We start from the raw sequence: 22,433 nt of genomic DNA on the forward strand, positions 1-22,433 counted from the left end.
AGAAGCAAATTGAATTTGTTCGAGATATTCGCCGTGGATAATAGAGCATATCGAATTTCGTTACTGCCGGGCTTGGTCAAGATATCTTGCAAAACAAACTAGTTTCTCATACAATAAATAAAATTTCTACCTATCCTTCCTATCACAGCTGTATAAAAGAGTTCCAAACGGGCTGATTCCGTCATATACGCAAAAAGAACAAAACACATACAAAAGTAAAGTTATAAAAAATAATTAATTTATGGTATCAAATTTCTATAATTGACTATGTATTGCGCGGATCGGTAATTGCTCTCATAGAATAGTTGGTAACTACCCAATTTTATTAACTCTAAATAAAATTTGTAATCATAACTTAACAAAGCATTGAACAATTTAAAAATCGTTGAAAACATTTTGAACTAGAAACTAAAAACATTCGAAACAGCTAACAAAGAAATATTCAAATATTCCCGACTATTTGTCACCCTTTATACGCTGAGCTAGCCACAGATCCTTGGGCATAAGGGTCTTTCGCTGGCCATGCAGCGCACACAGATTAGACTCCTCGAACAGCCCAACCAGATAGGCCTCGGCAGCCTCCTGCATGGCAGCCAGGGCCGCCGGCTGGATGCGCATTCGACAGCCAAACTCTTGGGTTATTTGACGTACCACCCGCTGAAAGGGCTGCTTATGTATGAGCAGTTCCGAGGACCTCTGATAGCGACGTATCTCACGCAGCACAACTGCACCGGGTCGATAGCGATGGGGTTTCCTCAACTCGGGGATCCCGATCCCAGGGACTGCCGTCTTGCGGGTCACCTTCGGTGCCAGCGGCTTGCGTGGCGCCTTGCCAATAATTTGTTGGTGAGGGGTTTGCTTAATGCGCGGCATCTTGACCCGATTTGAAGACTTCTTTGGGTTTATGGACTCAATAAAATGTAATCGATTTTTTTGGGAATCTATTTTGACTGAAATAATATTACACTGAATATAAAGCTTAACTAGGCCAACTATTGTTAAAATCAGTTCGTAACAACATTTCTGCTGCTTGGACTTAAAGCTCTTAAAGAAGCTAAAGACTTTCAACTGATATACTTTAACGAGCTAAAAGCTAGAAATAATATGAAATAATTAAATAGCGATTAATACAAGAGCTCTCTAGTCGAACTTGGCTTGGCTTTTAAACACATCTTGGAATATTTGCCAAACTATTTTAATAAAAGAAAATCATGTTTTGGAACCAAAACATGGATAAAGGGATTGAAGGATTTGAAAAGTGAGGTTCTCAGATTGTCATTCCAGTTCCTTTTATTATATCTCATAAGATATACACTGGAAAAGGTCAGGCATAATTTCATAGTTATTGAAACTAGAATAGTGCCAGGTATTTGCGGGAGGTGGAGTGGAGATATCTGCCGTGTACATATTATAAAGTAAGGGGCTTGGACCCAGCCTTGGGGGACAAGCGCCTACATTTGCGAAAAGGAGAGATTGTTGGCCTGATTTTAAATTCTGCCGGAGTAGCAAGAAGGGAATGTGGAAGCTCATCTTGATTTTCTGGATCAATCCGTCAATCGAGACGCAGTCGAAGGCCTGCTTAACGTTTACAAAGAACCCATAGCATTAGTTTTGTCTTAACGATATGGTTTAGCACCCTAAGTACTTCAACAGCGGCCTTGCCTGAACCCAACGGATGACCAAGCGATCGATAAGCCCTGCAAGTCGGGCGACAATCAGTTTCTCCCAGAGAAGGAGGACAGAAAACTGATCATTCGATATGACTTAGGGTCATATTCTAGCTTGCCCTACTCATGGATCATATGGATGCTAACTTCGACTGAGCAGGTAAGTGTTAAAAATGGAGTTTCTTTTAAAGTTTCATTGCAATGGAATATAAAAAGAATTGAATAGAATATTGAGAATAGAGTTGAAAAGAATTGAGTAGAATAAAATATGGTCCAATTAAGAAAAGGATATATATATTTTTTATAAATGTTTTTTATTAAATTTCGCCAAGCTCGGTTGGGTCCTCAGGCTTTACGAAATAATATTCAGAAAATTGGGTTCATGCCCAAAGAGAAATACGCTTTAATGAATTATAATTGCTGTTAAGCGAGCGCATAAACTTAAAAAATAAAATTCCTTAAAATATGCACACTCGAAAATATGAAAGTGGAAAAACAATATTGTTTTTTTTCTTAAGTTTAAAGTCAACTAAATGAATTGTAATTTTTGTTTTTATTGAAAGCAAGTGCTTGTAATAGTTGCACTTGCTGTTGTTGTTTTTGCTGCAGTTAAAGTTGTTGTTAAATGAAAGCAAAAGTAGGCGCTGCCACAGCACTTTTACTTTCCAGCTGAGCTCTGAGATGGCATCGCTTGGCATCTCTCCCAGACACATTTTCATGGCTAATTTTCAAAGCGGACAGCTGGTTGGCAGACAAAAAAAAGAAAAAGAAAGAAAACAAGTTTTTCCGCAGACTCAGCCACATTCAAATGTGTTAATGCCAGAGAGCGGGCGAGCTGGCAGTGAGAGGCGACAAGTTGTTGCGGTTGACGTGGGCGGCAGCTGATCATTATATAATTCAATTCACGCTTGACTTTCATTTATGTTCCACTCAATTGGGTGATATCGCCCACATGCAGAATGTTTGCTGGCGTATTTGGCATATAATTACATTTATTTTGATGCCATTTTTGCCAACTGTTTCTCTTTTAGAAATTTTCCCAGACTTTGCGGCTCTTTCACATGACACACAATAATTTGGGCCTTAAAAAAATGTCAATAACTTATCGAATATATATAACTTTTTCTCTGCTTTTTTTGACTTTTTTATTAATTTTTTTTTTTGGGTCATCGCAGTTTCGCTTCTCCTCTTCTGTTGTTGCTGCACACGCTCATTTGTCATTGGCAATGCGAAAATAAAGGTTTAAACAAAACTTAAATATAAACAAAAATATATATAAAGGGCATGTATGTGTGTGTGGGGCAGACATATATTTAGCTAAAATTTAAATGTTTACCTCGAGAGTTCAAGGTTTGTCCAAGTAATTGATTAGCAATGGAGCGTTAACTTTTAACTCAAATAATATGCCCCATAAAATACTTAAAGCTGTTTGCAAAAATGTATGCTGTTTGGAGTGAAAGGTCTTAATGGAACTTAAGACTTGCTATTGATATGCTCTAATAAGCTAAAAGCTAGAAATAATATGAAATAGTTAGGGGCTGATAAACACAACAGTTCTCCAGTTGGGACGCATCCTATTGAAAATTTCATTCTTCAATAACTTCTGAGTTTATTGTCCGATCTTTATGAAACTAGCAGAGCTTTAAGATAGTATTCGACTGTGTGTATATACCAAAAATCATTAAGGAATTAAAGAAATTCCTTTTAGAATAAATGTTGAGGGAATGGAATGGAAATACATGCAATACTCTTTGTTTATGATATACTTCAGTATATATACATAATATAATATAAGCTACAACATTAACATAAACTATTTACTAAGTGATTAAAACTAAATTTACCTATGCTAACTTCCTAGAACTTGTATGGAAAATAGCTGATGTGTATTTACAAAAGATTCCTGGTTCGAAATGTCAGCTAAGAGATAAAAAAAATTAAATTGAAAGTGCGCAGTTAATGTGCATAAGAAACAACAATAAATTAACAATTTAATTAGCATTTCGAGAATTTGATATGGCTTTCGAATGATATAGAGAATACATCCGACGATCTGTGTAATGCGCGATCTCGAGTAAAGACAAATGATATGGCGAGACGCTGCTAATTGACAATAAAAAGTTAACCAAATGTTAAATGCCATATAGTATACCTACTCATATATACATATATATATATTTATTAAATAATCGCAAATGCATAATAAATTGTGTGGGTTTTGCCCCGCCGGACCACTGGACCAACTGTTTTGCCTGACTTCTGTGGCTAGCACGAATATAAAAACTGGTTTTATGTCGACATAAAAAGAAATTCAAGGGAACTCTACATGCCAGGTGTTTGTGTATGTTGAATTCGGGGAACTTCTCTGCCCAAAGGGCAAACACAAACAATAAACAAATCAAAAAAAATATCATAAAAAATTTGAAGTACATTTACACAGTTTATAATATTCTGTGGCCAATTACTTGCGGCGCATGGGGAATGTGATTTCCTATGCAAAATAGGTGCACGTGTTGCGCCTACGGAAAACTAAGTGTTCAGAGTCGGCCATAATGGATACGAGCGCGTGCACTGTGAGAAAAAAGTGCATACATATTGTGTGCAAAAATCTGTCAGCTTAAGAAATAAATTGTAAAGTTATATTTAGTTTGTTAACAACTTTTTGTATCTATTTCTGTACTTCTGCAGAGAATATGTGATAACATCAAGAGTTTTTTATATAATGAATAAAAGCAAAAGAAGGAAGTTCTAGTAGAAAGTATAAGAGTATATAATATAAGTAGTATGCGTAGAATAAAGAAGTATAAGTAAGAAGTATAAGAAAGCATGAGAGATATAAGCTGTATTTATATATGTATGTATTATGTACATATATTAGTAGAAAGTATAAGACTTAAAGTATAAGAAGATAAAGTAGTATAATACAAGTAGTGTGCGTAGAATGGAGTAGTATAAGTATTGGTAAAAGTAAGAAATATTTTGATATATAAGTTGTAAAGTATAAGAACGTATACGTAAAGTATATTATATGCCTAGGAAAAAGAGGATAAGTAATAGAAGGAAATATATTGAGTTATAAGTTGTATACAAGTAGTGTAAGTATAAGTAGAACATATAATATAAGTAATTGTTAGAAATATAAGTTGTCGTAGGATAGACAGTATTAGAAACGAAGGAAAAACTACAATAAGTAGTAAATAGTAGTATAAATATAAAATATATTACTCCCAAGTATATTTAGAAGTAAGTATTGGAGTAACAAGTATTAAAAGCAATAGTAAAAAGTAGAAGTAGTAGTAAAGGGTATAAATATAATATAATATAATATAATATAATATAATAATAATATATGCCCCGAAATATATTTTGTAGTCAGTATAAGAGTAACAAGTAGTATAAGCCCTAGTAAGAAGTATCAGTAGTAGTAAACGGTATAAATCGTATAAGATGAAACAAATATTAGTAGTCATAGCATAGGTAGTAGAAGAAATGAAGTAAAAACTACAATTAAAGGAATAATTAAGTAATAGTATGTTAAACTATAAATAGTAGTAAACGTAAAAAATCGTATAAGTGGTAAGAAAAAACGAAGTAAAAATAACAATCAGAGAATAAATAGTTAAACTTAATATAAATATAAAAGGTACTACGCCGAGGTATATTTAGTAGCAAGTATAAGAGAAACAAGTAAGAGGTTCTAGTCGGGAGCTCCCGACTAGGGGATACCCTGAACCCTCTTCTTCCAACATCAAATGCATATATATATTCTATTTTAGAAGCTATATGTCAAGTTTGGTGACTCTAGCTCTTATTATTTACCAAAATTGCCAAAAAAAAACAGGATATCGATATAGATTTTTATCGATTGCTTGGAAACGGAGGAAGTTATCGATTATCGGAAACAAACTCAATCTGCGCGGGAGCTAGGAGCATCTACATCTCTAGCTCTTCTAGGTTCTGAGATCCTTGCGTTCATACATACGGACGGACGGACGGACAGACAGACATGGCTAGATCGACTCGGCTATTGGTGCTGATCAAGAATATATATACTTTATGGGGTCGGAGATGCTTCCTTCTGCCTGTTACATACATTTGGATTTTGCACAAATACAATAAACCCTTACACCCATTTTTAATGGGTTCAGGGTATAAAAAGTAGTATAAGCAATAGTAAAAGGTAGTAGATATATAATATATTTTTATTTGTAAGAATATTGTAATATTACGAACAGAAGTATTGACAGATTACATAGGCAAAAGTTCTTGCACTTTATGGGCTCAATAAAATATATTAGATTTTAGGAAATTCAACAATATTACCCGGCTCTTTCATGTAACCAGAGATACACAAAAGATAAATAAATATATTAAAAAAAAAATAAACAATCTTTCCCATAAAAAAAAAGTTGGATCCCAGCATTTACGCTTAAATAAACATATGAAAACATAATCAACCACCATTTTTGTGTCAGTGTAAGCCGCATCGCCTACCACTCACAGCAAGTGTTTACAACAAATGTTTATTTTTGTTGAACAAAAAATTGCAAGCCATATTGCACTGACGGCTGACAATGGGCATAGGTTGTGTATCTTTGGGATGCATAAAAGAACTGCAGCTAAAAACGCAAAGTATCTGTGAGTGCAAAGCATAAACAAACAACGCTTGTGTGTGTGTGTGTGTGTGTTGATGTGTGTATGTTGTGTGTTGATGCATGTGTGTGTGTGTGGGCTGCCCTCAATGGCCGTATGTGAAAGGTAAACAGAAACAGTTTTTGTTAAATGCATTTTCATGCCAGCAGCTGCGGCTAAATACACACACACACACACACACACGCACACACACGACCACATTCAGAAATATAGCGACATATGTGTACAGGTAAACACAGAGCCAAAACAAATGGGTTTTAGGCCAAAAGCTGGTTACCAACTCGAAAGAAACAAAAACATAAATTTCCTGTTTTTTGTGGCGCAGAGGGGCCAGGCAAACCGGGTCACAGTTCAGGGCCGATGGGAGCAGAGAGACCCAATGCTAGAGCAAGATGTAACTGACGCACACACACACAAACACACACACACACACACAGCACATAATTCAATTAAGTTCAATCAGCGCAATGTGCCGAATAATAATAGAGCCAACAAAAAGCATTCTCAGAATTTAATTAATTTCAAGCACTTCACAATAGAAACTGAAAGACTAGTTGGACTTACATAAAAATTACAATATATATATATCTATATACAAGATATTGATATATATATATATATATGTATATATGACATGGTGCAATGCAAGGTGCTTTTATTGATGTGCATGAAACACCCTGTTGTGGAAGAATTTTAACTTAATATATCGAGTTCGATATTTAGCGGCTGCTTCTTAACTGAACATAATGTGACCATGGAGGACGGCGTTTGGCTTTAATTTAGCTGGCCTTAAGCGCAGCTACCTATGATTAAGTTGGCAGCTAAAAAAGAAACCATAATCTTCACTTTATTGGAGTACGAATTAAGTTACTTTCAAAAGCGAGTCATTATTAAGTTTGAAACTGATTTTTATACTTGCATCAAGTTCTCCGTGGTCACTTTTATTCGAATGCGGAAAAGCTTGCCACACGGCGTAAAACGATGCTGGGCATAATGTAAAGAAAACAAATTGGCATTGAGTAGAAACTGCAAATGGAAACTGAAAGAAAACATTGAATGTTCTATGTGAATACTCGAATTATTCGCTGTCGCACTTGCACCCAAAAAGTTACTTCCTACGAAAAGCTAAACGTTCTTTGACATTTTTTCCGTTGCAAGTAGTTGCGCTTGTCAACAAAATAATTTAACTTATAATTGAATTAAGTCTGGAAAACTTGTGTGAGAAGCGCAAAGAGCAGCTCGCATCTTATAAAAACAAACAGAGGGATAAACAGATTTACAAAGAACGAGAGAGAGAGAGAGAGAGAGAGAAAGAGAGCGAGAGAGAGAAGGGGAGATTGATAAATTGAAAGAATTTAAAAGTAGACACAACTTTTAAACTTTAATTAATAAGATAATAAGGGACAAACTTCCATTGCTTGAAGTTGACAAACAGTCTTAATTTTTGTTGTATTTTGACTTTCCGGAACTTTGACATTTTGATATCCGAGAATATTGATTTCCAGCTACTTCGACATTTGAGTACATTAAATTCCAGGGATTTTCATTTCAGGCAGTTTCAGGTACTTCCTGGAACACAGACTGTGAGAAAGCAAGGCTTCCAATAACTTTGACTTATGTTATATCAATTTAAAAGACTTCCAGGCACTTCAAAGAACTCAGACGTAAAGGCACCAATGCTTCCAGTAACTTTGACTTCTGGAATTATTCATTTAATGGGACCCATACTTCTAGTAACTATCACTTTAAGTGCCTTTGACATTTAAATTTTCGCCTTTCCAGAGTGTTTAGCCTCCAGTGAAAAAGACTTCCAGAGATTTCAGAGATTTCCAGGTGGTTACTTCTAGGTGCTGGCTCACAGAAACCAAGACTTCCAGTTGCTGTCATTTTAAGTGACTTTGAAATAAGATATTTAGCTTTCCAGTGACTTTAGCTTCCACTAACTAAGACTTCCAGAAATGTTGACTTTTGACTCTTATGAATATTTTACCGTTATACTAGCACATTTTCAAGAGCTTTTGCTGTGCAATCTGTTCCTCCTCATCAATCAACCACAACGTAACCAAATGGCCATTTGATGATTGCAAAATGCTTTTGCATTTTTGCGCAGAATGAAAGCTCACACGCAAACCGCAAAAAGTTTTGCAAGACGAAACAAACAACAAAACCGAATAAAAGACACCGAAGCAAAGAGTTACAGAAAAAGAAGAAGAAAGAATTAGACATGAAAACGACAACAAAAAAAGTAAACAAGAAAAAACAGGAACCGCGATAGGTCAGGTCTGTGGGTCTGCAGGGCAACCTTAATGCAATGCGACTTGTTCAGGGGTTCCCCCCCCCCTCCCCTCCCCCACCACCATCCTCTTCCGCAGACCTCCTCTGAAACTCAAGACACTTTGCGATAGTGTTGAGTAACGCCCACAGAGCACTGGCTATTTAACTTAATGAGACCAAAGCGAACCGTAGAAAGAGATTTCAGCTGTTAATTTCTGGGCACGCAAAAGTTTCTTTATTTAAGAGACAACTAATTTCTTTTCAGCATAAAGTTAAGATATAGAAAATTGCTTTTAACAAGAAATAATAGAAGCGAGATTCTTAAAAAGAGAGAGAGAGAGAGAGAGCGAGAGAGCGATACTACAGTAACTATTCCATTTTGCAACACGATTGCTACAATTTACATTTTTCTACACCTTTTTCTTTTTGGTTTCTTATTCTTCTTCATATTTTTGCGACTTTACGAATTTCAAGTTTGATTTCGATTTTGTTCAACAAAGTTACTATCGATTATTTTTGCAATTTAAGAAGCAAACAAATGGAAAGAGTTCTCAGTCGTATTAAAAATGCCTCATTTGCATGGGGTCTAAAATTTCCAAGTACCTTTATATAGCTTTATATTCAACTTTGAGGTTAACAACTTGAGAACCGGTACGTTTACGATTTCTACTGTGAAAAGCTATACGAGTCTATAAAGAAAATTGAGTTTTCCCGCTCGCTTTAAATGCTAAAAATCGTATTTTTGGCAGCCCTAATATATACTTAATATATATGTATTTTTTGTACTACATTTTAATATATTAATTTTGTTAAGCCAAAACTAAAAATGTATGTATAACAGATTGTTGAATATGATATATATTTAACTACATCTCAATTGTAATAATAATCAAGGACAAAGATAAATAACTCGATTTCTTATGATTTGTTTTGGTTTTTTTTCTATTGATTCAGTCCCTGACTCGCAACAAGATTCTCTGAGTGAGATGTTAAACATTTCAGCTTCACATATTTACAATTTGCGCTCAACTTCTGGACACTGCATTTCATGCACTTTACACACAGATGTGAACCACTGTGCAGTGCGACTTAACAAGCGGGAAGGTCATAAAACAAAAGCCTTAACTTGTGCTAAGAGCTGCATTTAAAACGTGGCTGAGACTCTGACTATATCTGTAAGTCTCTCTCGCTCTCTCTCTCTCTCTATATATATATATACATGACTTTATATATATTTCTTCTTAAGCAAATCTATGCAAAATCGAATGCCTCAAGCGAAGGTTGCCACTCGTCGCCATTTGCCACATCATGTTGCAGTCAGGTTTTTTCTTCATTAGAGACAAACAACAACTGAGACAACAAATGCATTATGCATTTTGCAGTTACAACATAAATTGTTAATAATGGGCCTCAGGTCTCCTATAGAGCAAACATTTTGAATGCCAAATGAGCTGCCGCCGCCAACGTTGCAAAGGGAGCTGCGAGAGGTTTCAGCAAAGAAATATCGAAAGACCCAACCCCAGAGAAGCCCAATGTTTGACTTCCATGGAATGTCGTCGATTTGAGTCCAGAACGCGTTTGGCTATAAACCGGTTTCAATGGAGCCGTCGCCACATAAGATTTAGGTAGCTTATGGATTAAATTTTACAGGGTCTGTGGTCAGCCCGGGTCAGAGTCGATTCGAGGCTCGAGATCGAGCTCGAACTCGGACTCGGACTCGAGGCTCGAGCTCGGTGAGATAAGAGTAGCACAAGCTGAGTCTGAGTCACGTTCAGCACTTTTTTTGGCTTTGGCTCTTTCGTAGAGATACGAGACGTGCCTCGAGTTGTGTGTACTTTTCGGATTGGGTAACATTCGCATAGACGAGCAGAAACAAACAAAAACCAAACAATGAAACAACGGCAGCATTCGCATTGTAAATCATGAGATAAATGATAATCGTGTGCTATATTTATGCTATACTCTTATGACAGTCATAGAATCCGTATAGGAAGTCGCGCTACGACTGCAAATAATCATAATTTATTCGCAAAGTAGGCTTCAGCTTGTCATTGTTTATTTTACATAAGATCTATCAACAGATTTGCAAATCGAGCCCGAATGATTCACATAGAGAATATCCAACGAAATGTACTTGAATATCCCATTACGATCCTGATATCTGAAACGGGATACTGTTAATGTTAATGTGAACTTTAACCTTGCCTAACTTTTGTAATTCATTGTAATCATTGTAACCCTCATCTTAAACATGATCTATAACATTTCCAATTCCAATTCCAGTTCCAATTTTCAATTCCAATTTCCAATTCCAAATATTCAGTCAAGGACTTTCAACGCATTCCAATAAAACTTTAATCAATGTCGAGGCTTAAAAAATTGGTTTCAATCAACAATTTTAACTGTTAAGCAATATTCCATACTTGTGCCAAACAAAATTTTGAAAAAATTTCAAATTTTCCACCAAAAAAAAAGCTACGCAATTATGGCATTTGGTCTATAAATAAATAATTGCTTTGTGCGAAAAAAAAAAAAACAATTTAAGGCCCGCGGCGATTTCGACATGTGCCAAAAAATAAAAGTGCTAAATCAGCAGCAAAAACAACAAAAGCGACAAATCCAAATCTAAAGCACGGCGAAAACAGTAAGTGTAATTAAAAAACAACAACAACATCAACGGTGGGGCGAATAGAAGTAGCAAAAACAACAACACCAAAAATGATGTTGAAAGTCGTTTTGCAAGTTTGGGCTGAGCTTTAAACTGGACAGCAAACGAGCGAGAAGAGAGGAGAGAGAGAGAGCGAGAGAGAGAGCGCGTAACAGCAGCACTCGACGTCGACAGCGCTGCTTATAGAACACCAAGAAGTGACTTACCGAAAAAAAAAACAAAACAAATGCAAAGCTTAAAACTGGACTGGACAGCGCTGCTTATAATTCATACATACATACAAACATATAGAGCACATTGGGACTTACCACATATAATGTTATAGTTGCTGTTGTTGGGAATATATAATTTGCTTTGGCTTATATTATTTGATTTCCATAAGCAACTATTATTTATTTAGCGCGTTTAATTTAACGCACAACTGCGACTGCGCGCTTGAATGGAATTTTTATATTTTTACTTTATTATATTTCTATACATTTCACACTTTCTTTCCAATTAGCACTTTTAAATGGTTACTAAATGGTCTCCACATGCACACACACTCTTTAATTTGCACTTTATTTTCGATTTCGTTGCGTTTTCCACGCGCGCGTTTCCTGTCGCACTTGTTGCTTGGGCCAAAATTTTCGATTTATTAAACAGCTCGCAGCTGCTCTATATACAAATATATACACGCACAAATATTTCTTTTTTGTTTATTAACAAATTCACCTAAGTTTAGTTTATTTTTTGGCGCACAATGAAACAGGAGACGCGCCAATGTAAACGTTATGCGCAGCGACAGCGAACACACGACCGCACCGTCCAATGCCTCTCACTGAAATGCGCTGCGAAAACGAAAAATACGTGAGCACTGCTGAGAGAGAGCTCAATTGGAGTTGCGACGTCGACGTCGGCGCTCAGCGCGGCAGCAGCAGCGGCTGACTATGTTAGCTGCGCATGTCCAGCGGGCATTAGGGTGTTTCATGTGGCGAAATGAGTTAATTAAATGGGTGCTTAAGTAAATTGTATACTAATTTAATGCAGTTATTAATGCTTGAAGGCATAAGTATACCAATAAATAATGTGGTAGTAGTGCCTTAGACAAAACTTTTACTTTTACTTAACGTATTTTAAATGTCTTGCTTTGGGTATAGTATTTAGCATACTGTGCGTTTAAACTAATCACTGTAAACTTGTTTCAGGCAGCGACGCCCACGCCGCTGTTAACGGCAGCGCAGCAGCAGCTGGCAGCAGCTCCAGGAAATCAGCTGGAATTCTTTGAAGGGCGTTGCACAGTGATAAGCCAATGTAAACGCCTCCTAAATGATAGTCCGTACCAAATACCACTTTTAATTGAATTTTGTACACCCATTTTTTACAGCCAAAGCACGCAACTGTTTGCGTGCCAATAAATAAACTCAATTAGTGATTTTAATGCAACGTTTATCTCAGAGCTGTGAAAACATAGTGAAAGTCAAGGAGAGGCGGCGATTCGATAGATAAACTATTTTCGATTTTGATTATCGCAAAATCAATTTGCACGTAAAGTATAAATCCATTTAACCTATCCATAATATGACCACAATTATGACAAGAACTAATGCAATATGCCATGCTTCCAATCGATAATGATCAATTGCGGCTTCAATCGCTTCAGGGGAGCTGAAATAAATAGAGGGGCGAAATACTTCAAATTAGTATCGATTTCTAGATAAATATAAAGTTTCAACAAACTAAAGAGTTCACGTTTATTTAACTGGAACATAGTTTAAAGAGCTGCTTATTTGTCAGATCGATTTGAAGTTTTAGACATATAGATATAACCATATATAATTTAAAAGTATCTTACTTAGGATTAAAACTCTCCATAGTTAAATTACAAAAATCTCCTCAGACCTTAAAACTGTTAATTTAAAACGTTGGACAGAGACAGAAAATTCCGATCTAAATTTAAGTTTAAAAACCTTTTAACGTTTTCGAGTAAAAATCTGTTAACAATCGAAACAAAATACAATTTCTGACTAATGTTGAACATTTTCAATCAGTTTACTAAGTTTATGTATTTGCCATGAATTTAATATTATAATGAGAAAAACTTAAAAATACTTAGGACTTCGAGAAGTTCAACAAATTACCCAACACAATTTGAAAGAAAGAAAGGCTATCTTCGACACGCCGAAGATGTAATACCCTTGCAGACCTAACCTTTTCGTAATGCTTATAGTGTTTTGCCCGTATCTAAGAAGCACAGGGAAAATAGTTAATGCCGAGTTTGGGCAAGATATCTTAATAAACAAGAAATGTTTTTAATCAAAAACCTAGTTTTCGACAGATCGTTCCTATAGCAGATATATGATATAGTAGTCCGATGTAAATAAGATTTTGCAAAAGTTAAGGGAGCATAGTGAAATCTTTAAATGCCGTGTTTAATTAATGACAAAAAAAGTTTTCCATACAACAACTTAGTTTTCGACTGATCGTTCCTATGGCAGCTATATGATAAAGTGCTCCGATCTAGCTGGTTTTGACACATGTGCTGCGTGCAACAGAAAGAGCGACTTCTGCAAAGTTTCATTGAGATAGCTTTAAAACTGAGAGACTAGTTCGCATAGAAACAGACAGACGGACATGGCTCTATCGACTCGGCTGTTGATGCTGATCAAGAATATATATACTTTATGGGGTCGGAGATGTCTCCTTCTATGCGTTACTCATTTCACGACAAAATTATAATACCCTCTGCAAGGGTATAAAAAAGAGAATCTCTCTGATAGGGAATATAATAAACATATAATCTACCTCCTAGAGAACCTAATGAAATAACATATACCATATATATATATATTAATCAGTTGAATATCATATATAGTATATATATAATATAGCAAGCTATTGCACTATTTATAACATATATAAAAAAGGAATCTTTGTGAGAATATGATGAGATGACATTTAAAAGGAATCTGTTACATATATGTTACATATCATATGGTAGATCGCATCATATAAAATTATATTACATTTGGTGAGAAAATCTTGATGAGATTAGAATGATAAATAATATATATATAATATAATATATATACATCATATGTTATATATCATATGATAAAACACGTTATATACAATTCTATTGATCTATTTTATAGATATATGGAAGAGAAATCTCTAATCTCTCTAATCAGTCAAATATCATATGTCATATGTCACATTGTAGATGATTTCATATGAAATTCTATTACACTATGCTTTACATCAATGGAAAAGGAATCTCTCTTTGAGATATCAATATATATGTATGGTATGATATATGACATATGTCATATAAAATATTGTAGATAGTACTACATCAAATTCTATTAAACTATTTTTAAGATATATGTAAAAGGAAGCTCTCTCCTTAAGCATATAATAATATGTTATATATGTATATATATAAGGATCAGTTGCATATCATATATCATATTGTATATCATATTATTTTACTATTATATTTTAAAGGCATGGAGAGAGGCTCCTCCTCTTCGATTCTCACAATCTCTAACTACGCATATATTCATTTAGCCTAGCCAATGCCTAATTTGAGTAATACCCACATATTAGAGCATAACGCTGTTCCTTTTGCAGGGCCAGATAGTCGACATTGGGTCCGGTCAGATGCTGTGTGGTGCCGCCCATTAGCTCCGGCAGCCAGATCTCGTCCAGCGACGCAAGCAGCTCCGTCAGAATGCCCTCGTATTGGCGCTGCAGCGCCGCCGCCTGGACATCCTCGGTGTGCAGCTGGAGGAGCGCTTTGCATGTGTCACGCACAAGCTGCTGCTGCTGCTGCTGGCCGAGCTTCGTGACTTGGTTGTGCAGCGCATCGATGAGCGCGATATCTTCGAAGGGGTTGCCCGGCTTCAGACTGAGCAGTTTGCGTTCGTGTTTGCGTCGATTTTTGCTGGAGCGAAATGTTTTTCTGCACCAAAACGAAAGAAAGTGAGTACCAGAAAAAAAAGAAAAGGAAAATAAAACTCGAATGCAGTCAGGTGCAACAGCAAGTGACGCCTTACCCGGTGCCCCGCGAGCTGCCGCTGTGCCGCGACGAGCTGATGCTGCTGGTGTCCGACAACAGATCCACCTCATCAATATCCAGCTCGTGCTCCTCGCCGGCATCCGCCGCCGTCGCCTGGCGCTTGCGTATGTCCAGCAGACGCTGTTTGTACTCCACGAAAAGGTCGCGATCTGCACGCAGTGAAGCCTCCAATTGTCCAACATATGCAATGAGCGCGGGCCTAACGCGTTTACCTGATTGGATGGAGGTAAATTAGTTAGCTGGATATAGACTGGATTCCACAAAATACCATTTGAATAAAAATATCTATACAGGATCTTTGGTTATTGACAAACGTCTGGAACACGTTTTATCGTAACATTTCGAATAAAAAGAGTTTCATGCAGCCAGTTTCCACTTATTTTTCACTCTTGCGCGTGGAATATTCTAAAAACCACCTTCAAGCATTCACTAAAAACAGAAATTCAGCTCTTCCTTTAGTCAGTTGGGATAACATTTTTTTTTCAGCATATATATTACAAGCGGAAATTACCCGGCCTTGCACGGGACATGTTTTACTTGAAGCCCATGGAATGTTTAAAGCTACACATACTTTCAGGAAAGATAACGTCACAAATTATGTTACATATAATATATTAAAAAAAAAAGGTCCGAACGAACGAATGAAAAGCCAAAAGTGGGAATCAAAGTTTCCGCCCACTTAAATGCCTGGTGTGCACCATAAAAATAGTTGAAAAATGAAGCAGAAGTAAAAATCAAAAACTATCGCTCATATTTCAACCTATTTAGAACTATTTTTCAGCCAAGAGAAATGGATTATTTACCCGAGATGTGAAAAACAGCTCTGAAATGATTTTTAACAAAGATCGGAAGCAAAACAATAAAAATTGCTTACATTGAATATTATCTACAATTTTCATGGCTTTAGTTTCTCGCGATTTATCCAGAACTTCTCAAACTTCTCTATGTAAATTTCAGCCCTATATTATATTCAAATATATAATTGTGAGCTGGTATTCAATCTTGAAATCACACTTAAAACACATTAAGTTCCTTCACAGTGATTTTTATTCAAATCGATTTGTGCAGGAAAAAATTTCATTTTTTGTAATGCTCTATTTTGAAGTGTGGGAAGGTAGGTGGGTTACTTGTGTAGCATCTATGAATGCTGATGGGTGTCCACTGTTAGCCCAACATCCTTTGTTTGTTCATTCATAGTTTTATTGAGTGATGCCGAGGCATGTAACCCACATGAGGTCCAACGGATACCTTCTCCTCTGAGCGCACACTGCGCTGAACTCGCCCCATGGGAGTAATGGGCGATTCAATAAAGTGACGAGCTGATTTTTCCAAATCACCAACTTCATGACGGGGACCAAAGCGTTCCAGCTGCTGTCCCAGGACGGCGACCAACAAGATTGCGAAAATTGCAAGCGTTAAAAACTTCATGATATCGGCTTTTGAATGAAGCTTCCAATCTTGAACAGACCCTATTTATACCCCAAGTCTAGCTGAGACTCCATTTGGCTAACTTCTTGTCGAAATTTATGGACCATTATTCATTTGGTTAGGGTCTCGACAATTTGCTCTTATCTAATACAATTACCGAAATCCGAAGTCGTGCTTTTTTGGATCGTTAAGATTATAACTTTATTTCACTGTTGTCAGTTGTAAACATTTCCAAAATTTAACCATTTAGAGGTTTTTTAAGCTAGAGTCTGGTTTGAAAATAAATTTATTACTTTTCCAACGTTTAACTATTTAATTATGTGAACTGATGAAGTATTAGTTCATATATTAACTTTTTAATATCACTTTTAGCAGAACTTTGCTTTCAAGGCAGTTTCTAAATTGGAAGAAAAATTCTGTTCTGGAAACTATTTGTTATATAAAAATAGTTGCATATTTAATCAATTCAATTGCATCCATTTATTGCATGGAAGTTATCAAATTTCTATACCGAAAAAGTCTTTAAAAACCATCACAAGTAAATCATTGTAAGGAATTATACAACTTTCAAGCGACCATTTAAAAACCAGCTAGTATTACGAATTAGGCTATTTTCTAGCTGCAGGTAGCTATTTTCAGAGGTTTTCAGCTGGAATCGATTTAGCTATTTTATGGCATGTCAATAACAAGCATAAACAGCCCTGTTTCCTGCCAATTTGTGCTTAGAAAGCTAATTCGGCTAATTTCAGCTATTTTTATAAAGCGGCAGCTGGTAACACTGACAAAATCAATTCGAAATTCAATTACTTTTTGAATTTAAGGCATAAAAGACATTGTTTTTGGCAGATTTTCATATTTTAAATAATGCTAGAATTATTAACTTCAAGCATTGCCGTTTCATACCAGCTATAAATACGCTATAAAACATTTAAAAGCAGATACCAAGCAGATCGCTTGAAAACTAATTTGACAAAAGTTATTTGGAAACTTCTCAGGGTTGACTTACCCAACAGATCAGCTGTGCCGTCTAGGTCCAGCAGGCCCGCCTCGTAGATGGCACGTCCGTAGAGATGGCCGTGCAGCAGCACGTCCAGCGGCGCCTCACTGGTCGGCTCTTCGAATCGTTTGAGCAGCTCGTAGGCTTCCAAATGGCGATCGTGTTGCTGAAGCGGTGCCACCAGTGAATTGGCCACCTGTGCCAGTGGCTCGCCGGCAGACTGTGCCAGCCTCAGGACACGCTGCCAGTCGAGTGTGTGGCGGGCGCTGAGCAGCGCCTGCTGCAGCTGCCCGCCCCGTTCGTACATAAGACTGGCCGCCTCCAGTTGGGCATTGGCGCGCAAATGATCCGCATAGGCGACACAAATGCGCCGATGGAAATCCTGCTGAGCCTGATAGGCGACCAGAGCCTGGCCATAAAGATTATGCTTTTGTATGAAGTCGAGCGCCAGATCATAATGCTCCTCGCCACATTCAGCCAAATGATTGAGAGCACGTTCAAAGCGCTTCAGATGCTCATCGATCTTGAATTTGCGATAGTTCAGCGGCAGGGCCTTCAGCTCGTTGAGATAGGGCAAAAACTCTTTGGGATCCTTTTGCGATTGCTCGGCAACGAACAGGACCAGGCCAAAATGATAGGTGCCCAAGGCGGCATTATACAGTTCATTCACATCGACCAAATAGAGCAGATACTTGAGCAGCTGCTCGCCCAGCTGTGCATCGGTTTGCTTGTGCCGCCAAATGTATTGCAATGCATGCGGCAGGCTGCCGGCCTTCACGTAGGCGGTGATAATGGGCAGGCGATAGCGTGCCATTAGCGCGGGATCTGTGGCCTGGGTCATGTGGGCGATCAACAGGGCGCATATCTTTTGCACCTTCTGCTTGACATTGTAGTCGGGCGGATAGTGTTGCTGCGAAGCGTCATAGTTGCTGGCGTACATGCCCAGCGCATAGTCCTCGTTCTGCAGCTCGCTAAGGAACAGGCATATCCATTGGGCGTCCACAATCTGGCGCAGAAACTTGTCCACATTGGTACGAAATTGCTCGACATTGTGGTCACAGATGATGTTCAGATTGATGCGCTGCTTGCGCACTATTCGCATTGCCTCCTCGTATTGATAACGATCGAGCTGCCTGCCAATTAGGCCCAGTGCCAGGACACGGGGACAGATCACCTCCAGATTGCCGCGCGGCAGCTGCAACACCAGCCGGGCATCGCTTGCCGATGTCACCAGCTTGGCGCCACGCTCAATGCTGCGCGTGGAAACAGCGCGTTTATCCAACAACCGTACGAAGTGCAGCGAATTCAGCTGTGTATAGACCAAATAATCGTCGACCACGCAGATTGAGGTCACATCCTCGTCAATCCTCTGCCCATCTATGTGTAGCAGCTGCTGCGAGCGCAGCGTAATCAGTTTACCTGAAAAGTAAGTGCATTGGTAAGCATTATCAAAGGAACTTCATATCAGACAAGCACATTTTCTTTTAATTAATTATTAAATAATTAGTTTATATGCGAGAACGGTATTCCTTTCCTATTTATCATCCCATTCATCGTCATTCCATTCATCGTTAATCAATCAGTCAGACTAAAAATTTGAATTCATTTACATCCCAAGAGCATAGTCATCACTCACTAATTTTCCTCACTTTCCCAAGTCTAAGTATTCTTGTACATTACATAAAAGAGATGTAGAGCAAGGTCAGTCAGTCAGTCAATCAATCACATCCTTATGCATATAGATTTGAACATACCTGCTGGTGCGAAGGGGCTGCTGTGAATTATCATTTGATCCACGGCCTGTCCGAGCTGCAAATAGCTGCGCATAAGCTTTGTCTGCTTGTCGGCGGTCAGGGCAAACTCGTAGATGTGGCCATTGTCGAGTGTTTGGATGTAGAAATTGCCATTGCTCACGGCCAGGGCATTTATGGTGCCAGCGATGCGCTGCGAGCTTGTCGTCTTGCCATTATTAAGCAAGAGGATGCGCGTCTGGCTGCCCACGCTGTGTGTGGCCAGCAAATAGGAATCGAAGAAGCAGCTCAAATTGGCCAATTGGATTTGCTCAAACTCAGGTTGGAGCTGATCGTGGCATAAGAACTGATTCATTTCCGGCACATAAAAGTGCAGCACACGATCGCTGGTATAAATACATATGTGGGAATCGCAGGAGCTAACGGCATTTATATAGCTACTCATTTCGACGACGCGCCAGCACATGGGCGGCGGCACCACAGCCGCCGAGAAATTGGTCAGTAGTAGGCGCTTGCCATCGATGACACAGACAATGGCTGTGCCCGGTTGGCAATCGATGGCATAATGAAAGCGATGCGTATAACGTTTGCCACTCTCGAGCAGAACGTGCAGCATGTGCTCGTTACCCAGACGAGTGTCCCAGTGGAAAAAGGCAAGCGGATCCAGTTGCTCCTTATAGACCAGCACCTGCTTCAGATACCAATGATAATTGCCAATCGTATAGAGATAAATTGTTTGCGCCTCCTCTGTAACCGTATGCAGCGCCAGGATGTCTGAATCGTTGCTCCAGCGAAGCCGCACAATTGCCTCCTCGTGCAAATCGAAGGGCAACACAAATTCGCGATGACGCAAACCGTTCTTTTCGAACAACGCCACAGTTGATTTGCTGGACAGGATTTGCGGTTGGGCAATCCAATTGCCGCTGGGACGCCAGGCGATTGGTGTCTGCAATCCATTCCACTTTTCCGCCGTATACTGCAGTTTGCCCTCGCAGTCGTAAACGCTGAAGGTGCGACCCACCTGGGCGGCCACATATGAGACGGCGAAATAGGCGTCATCGCCACGCCAGGCTATCTGCATATCCTATTGGCGAATAGATCGTATATAAGTAAATATATGTGTACAAGCTAATATTACAAATCTTCTTAAATAAAATCGAACCGCTCAGTCAGTCTCACTCACCTGAGGTAACTGCTGCACATCTTCAGGCGGTTGGAACTCTGCGGATTGTTTGGCCGCCTGTTTACCAGCCGTGCCATGGAACTGTGTCTCCTTCTTGCCCCAGCCCACGTTCACGAACTGTTGAGCGTCCGCGAGTGCCGCATCTAACGGCTGCTCGCCTAGCACATCATATGTGCAGGTCATGACGACCACATTCTTCGTTTTGGTTATAAAGGCGACCACCTCCTGGTTGGGTGACCAGGCCATGCACTCAATGCCCACGTCGCAGTAGGTACCCTCGCTCTGGGCCAGTGTGTCGGGTTTGAGGATTAGCACCTCGCCGGCGCCCGTGGCCACACATATTGCGTTCTCCAGCTGCAAATACTCTGCACCGACTATATCCGGCAGTTCGGCTACAAGTTTGGGCGCCTCCCCATCGCCAGCTTCATTGTCTGTGGCGTAGATTGTGCTGTCGGTCACAATGAATGTGATTTCTTGGCCGCTACGTTCGTGATCCGGTTGGAGCAACAGTTGTTTGGCATTTTTAACGCCTGTGATCTGTTCCTTGCAATATTGCAGTTTCAGATTGCGCATATTTTCTTTATATTATTTTGTCATGCAATGACAACAACGTGCGCACGAGTAAATACCACATAAAATACTCTCAATGACTTTTGTATCGAATGAGCCACATATCGAGTAATAATCGAGTGTAACAATCAATTAGCAAAATCCCAAACCTAACCACTGCTGTTGACACATTTAAAGCTATTCTTAAAGCAATTCTTTAGTGTCATTATAGATTGTTATATGCAAATTAAAATAAACATCAGTTATCGAGCTTACATATTTACATCACGATATTTTTACTATCGCTGTCATGCGCAACTACGTCAAGCAAGGAGGCAGGGCGCCATACTGATATTTAAAAATACTTTACAGCACTATAAACAATGTCTGAAATAGAAAAATTAAATAACCAAGATACTTTTTTATATATGTTTGCTGTTCCAGTTTAATTTCCATAAAAATAAACATAACGATAACATATTTAAGCTATCGCTTCTAGCGCTACTGCATCATACTTTGGCGCCGAGATCAAATTTTTTTATAATAAACGGCACTGTATATAGCTTTATGTAATTCAATTCGTTTTTGTAGTATACTGAATTTCATTATGAAAAGCAAAAAAGCTATTTTAAATTAATTTAACTTATATTGATACAAAACATTTACATTTTTACGTCACGACCTACTGAACTTGCGCCTATCGATAGCTGCTCATTGCGTAACTTGGTAACTCGATAAGCCTTGTAAATTTGGTCATCAAAAAAAAAAAAAGAAAACACAGAGATATCATTTATCGCACACTTGATATCGATATACCGATATAATATCAACAATCCTAATTCTGGGCAAAGATGGCTGCTTTATTTTTCATGGAATTTTTTGTTGCTGTAAAATTAGTACGTTCTGTGCGTTAAAACATTGTTGTGTGCATGCGTGTTAATACTACTACTTAAACGATGACAGCTGCGCGAGCACAGGAGTAAAAAAGAAAACAGCATAACAAATGTGTGGCAGGTAGCAGGAAAAGTGTAGAAAATTCCACACAAAAAACCAGCAGCAAGTTGGGCCATATATATATTTATATACATATATATGTATATATATATCTATCGGTGTGCGGGCGTCGGTGTGTGTGTGCGTGCAAATGTTTATAAATAATTTATAATATTCGAAATTAAAATGTGCATGTGTACGATCACTGCT

General features: G+C 38.2%; 3 protein-coding genes across 4 annotated transcripts; 1 reads left to right on the forward strand and 2 right to left on the reverse strand.

The window, feature by feature from the left end:
* Positions 1 to 201: 201 nt before the first annotated feature.
* LOC115766152 (histone H3.3-like) lies at positions 202 to 976 on the reverse strand. The gene has a single exon (XM_030709989.1). The coding sequence runs from the start codon at positions 871 to 873 to the stop codon at positions 457 to 459; it is 417 nt and encodes a 138-aa protein (XP_030565849.1). The 5' UTR covers positions 874 to 976; the 3' UTR covers positions 202 to 456.
* Positions 905 to 12,663, forward strand: LOC115766028. The gene is made up of 4 exons (XM_030709799.1): positions 905 to 920; positions 1,643 to 1,827; positions 12,450 to 12,555; positions 12,629 to 12,663. Exons 1-4 carry the CDS (start codon positions 905 to 907, stop codon positions 12,661 to 12,663), a joined length of 342 nt encoding a protein of 113 aa, XP_030565659.1.
* Positions 12,664 to 12,673: 10 nt separating this feature from the next.
* LOC115766077 (putative elongator complex protein 1) lies at positions 12,674 to 21,288 on the reverse strand. Of its 2 annotated transcripts, XM_030709881.1 has the most exons (6): positions 20,682 to 21,288; positions 19,502 to 20,582; positions 17,757 to 19,166; positions 15,300 to 15,534; positions 14,844 to 15,205; positions 12,674 to 12,909 (listed from the first exon to the last, which is right to left on the reverse strand). In XM_030709881.1, exons 1-6 carry the CDS (start codon positions 21,252 to 21,254, stop codon positions 12,845 to 12,847), a joined length of 3,726 nt encoding a protein of 1,241 aa, XP_030565741.1. In that variant the 5' UTR covers positions 21,255 to 21,288; the 3' UTR covers positions 12,674 to 12,844. The 2 variants fall into 2 exon arrangements, 1 of the variants encoding a protein (XP_030565741.1); XR_004018176.1 differs by lacking the exons at positions 14,844 to 15,205; positions 15,300 to 15,534; positions 17,757 to 19,166; positions 19,502 to 20,582; positions 20,682 to 21,288 and adding an exon at positions 13,097 to 13,270.
* Positions 21,289 to 22,433: the final 1,145 nt, after the last annotated feature.

This window comes from Drosophila novamexicana, unplaced genomic scaffold, assembly GCF_003285875.2.
Source record: "Drosophila novamexicana strain 15010-1031.04,08,12 unplaced genomic scaffold, DnovRS2.1 tig00001062-arrow-arrow-pilon, whole genome shotgun sequence".
NCBI classification, from domain to species: Eukaryota; Metazoa; Arthropoda; class Insecta; order Diptera; family Drosophilidae; genus Drosophila; species Drosophila novamexicana.

Excerpts from the sequence above, each read along its gene's own strand:
- LOC115766152 (XM_030709989.1), bottom strand. The coding sequence starts at position 873 with ATGCCGCGCATTAAGCAAACCCCTCACCAACAAATTATTGGCAAGGCG.
- LOC115766028 (XM_030709799.1), top strand. Across the intron at positions 1,828-12,449 it reads TGCTAACTTCGACTGAGCAG|GCAGCGACGCCCACGCCGCT; the intron begins GTAAGTGTTAAA and ends AACTTGTTTCAG. Across the intron at positions 12,556-12,628 it reads TTGCACAGTGATAAGCCAAT|CCAAAGCACGCAACTGTTTG; the intron begins GTAAACGCCTCC and ends CATTTTTTACAG.
- LOC115766077 (XM_030709881.1), bottom strand. The coding sequence starts at position 21,254 with ATGCGCAATCTGAAACTGCAATATTGCAAGGAACAGATCACAGGCGTT. Across the intron at positions 19,167-19,501 it reads CAGCCCCTTCGCACCAGCAG|GTAAACTGATTACGCTGCGC; the intron begins GTATGTTCAAAT and ends CTTACTTTTCAG. Across the intron at positions 15,206-15,299 it reads GGCAGCTCGCGGGGCACCGG|AAAAACATTTCGCTCCAGCA; the intron begins GTAAGGCGTCAC and ends GTTTTGGTGCAG.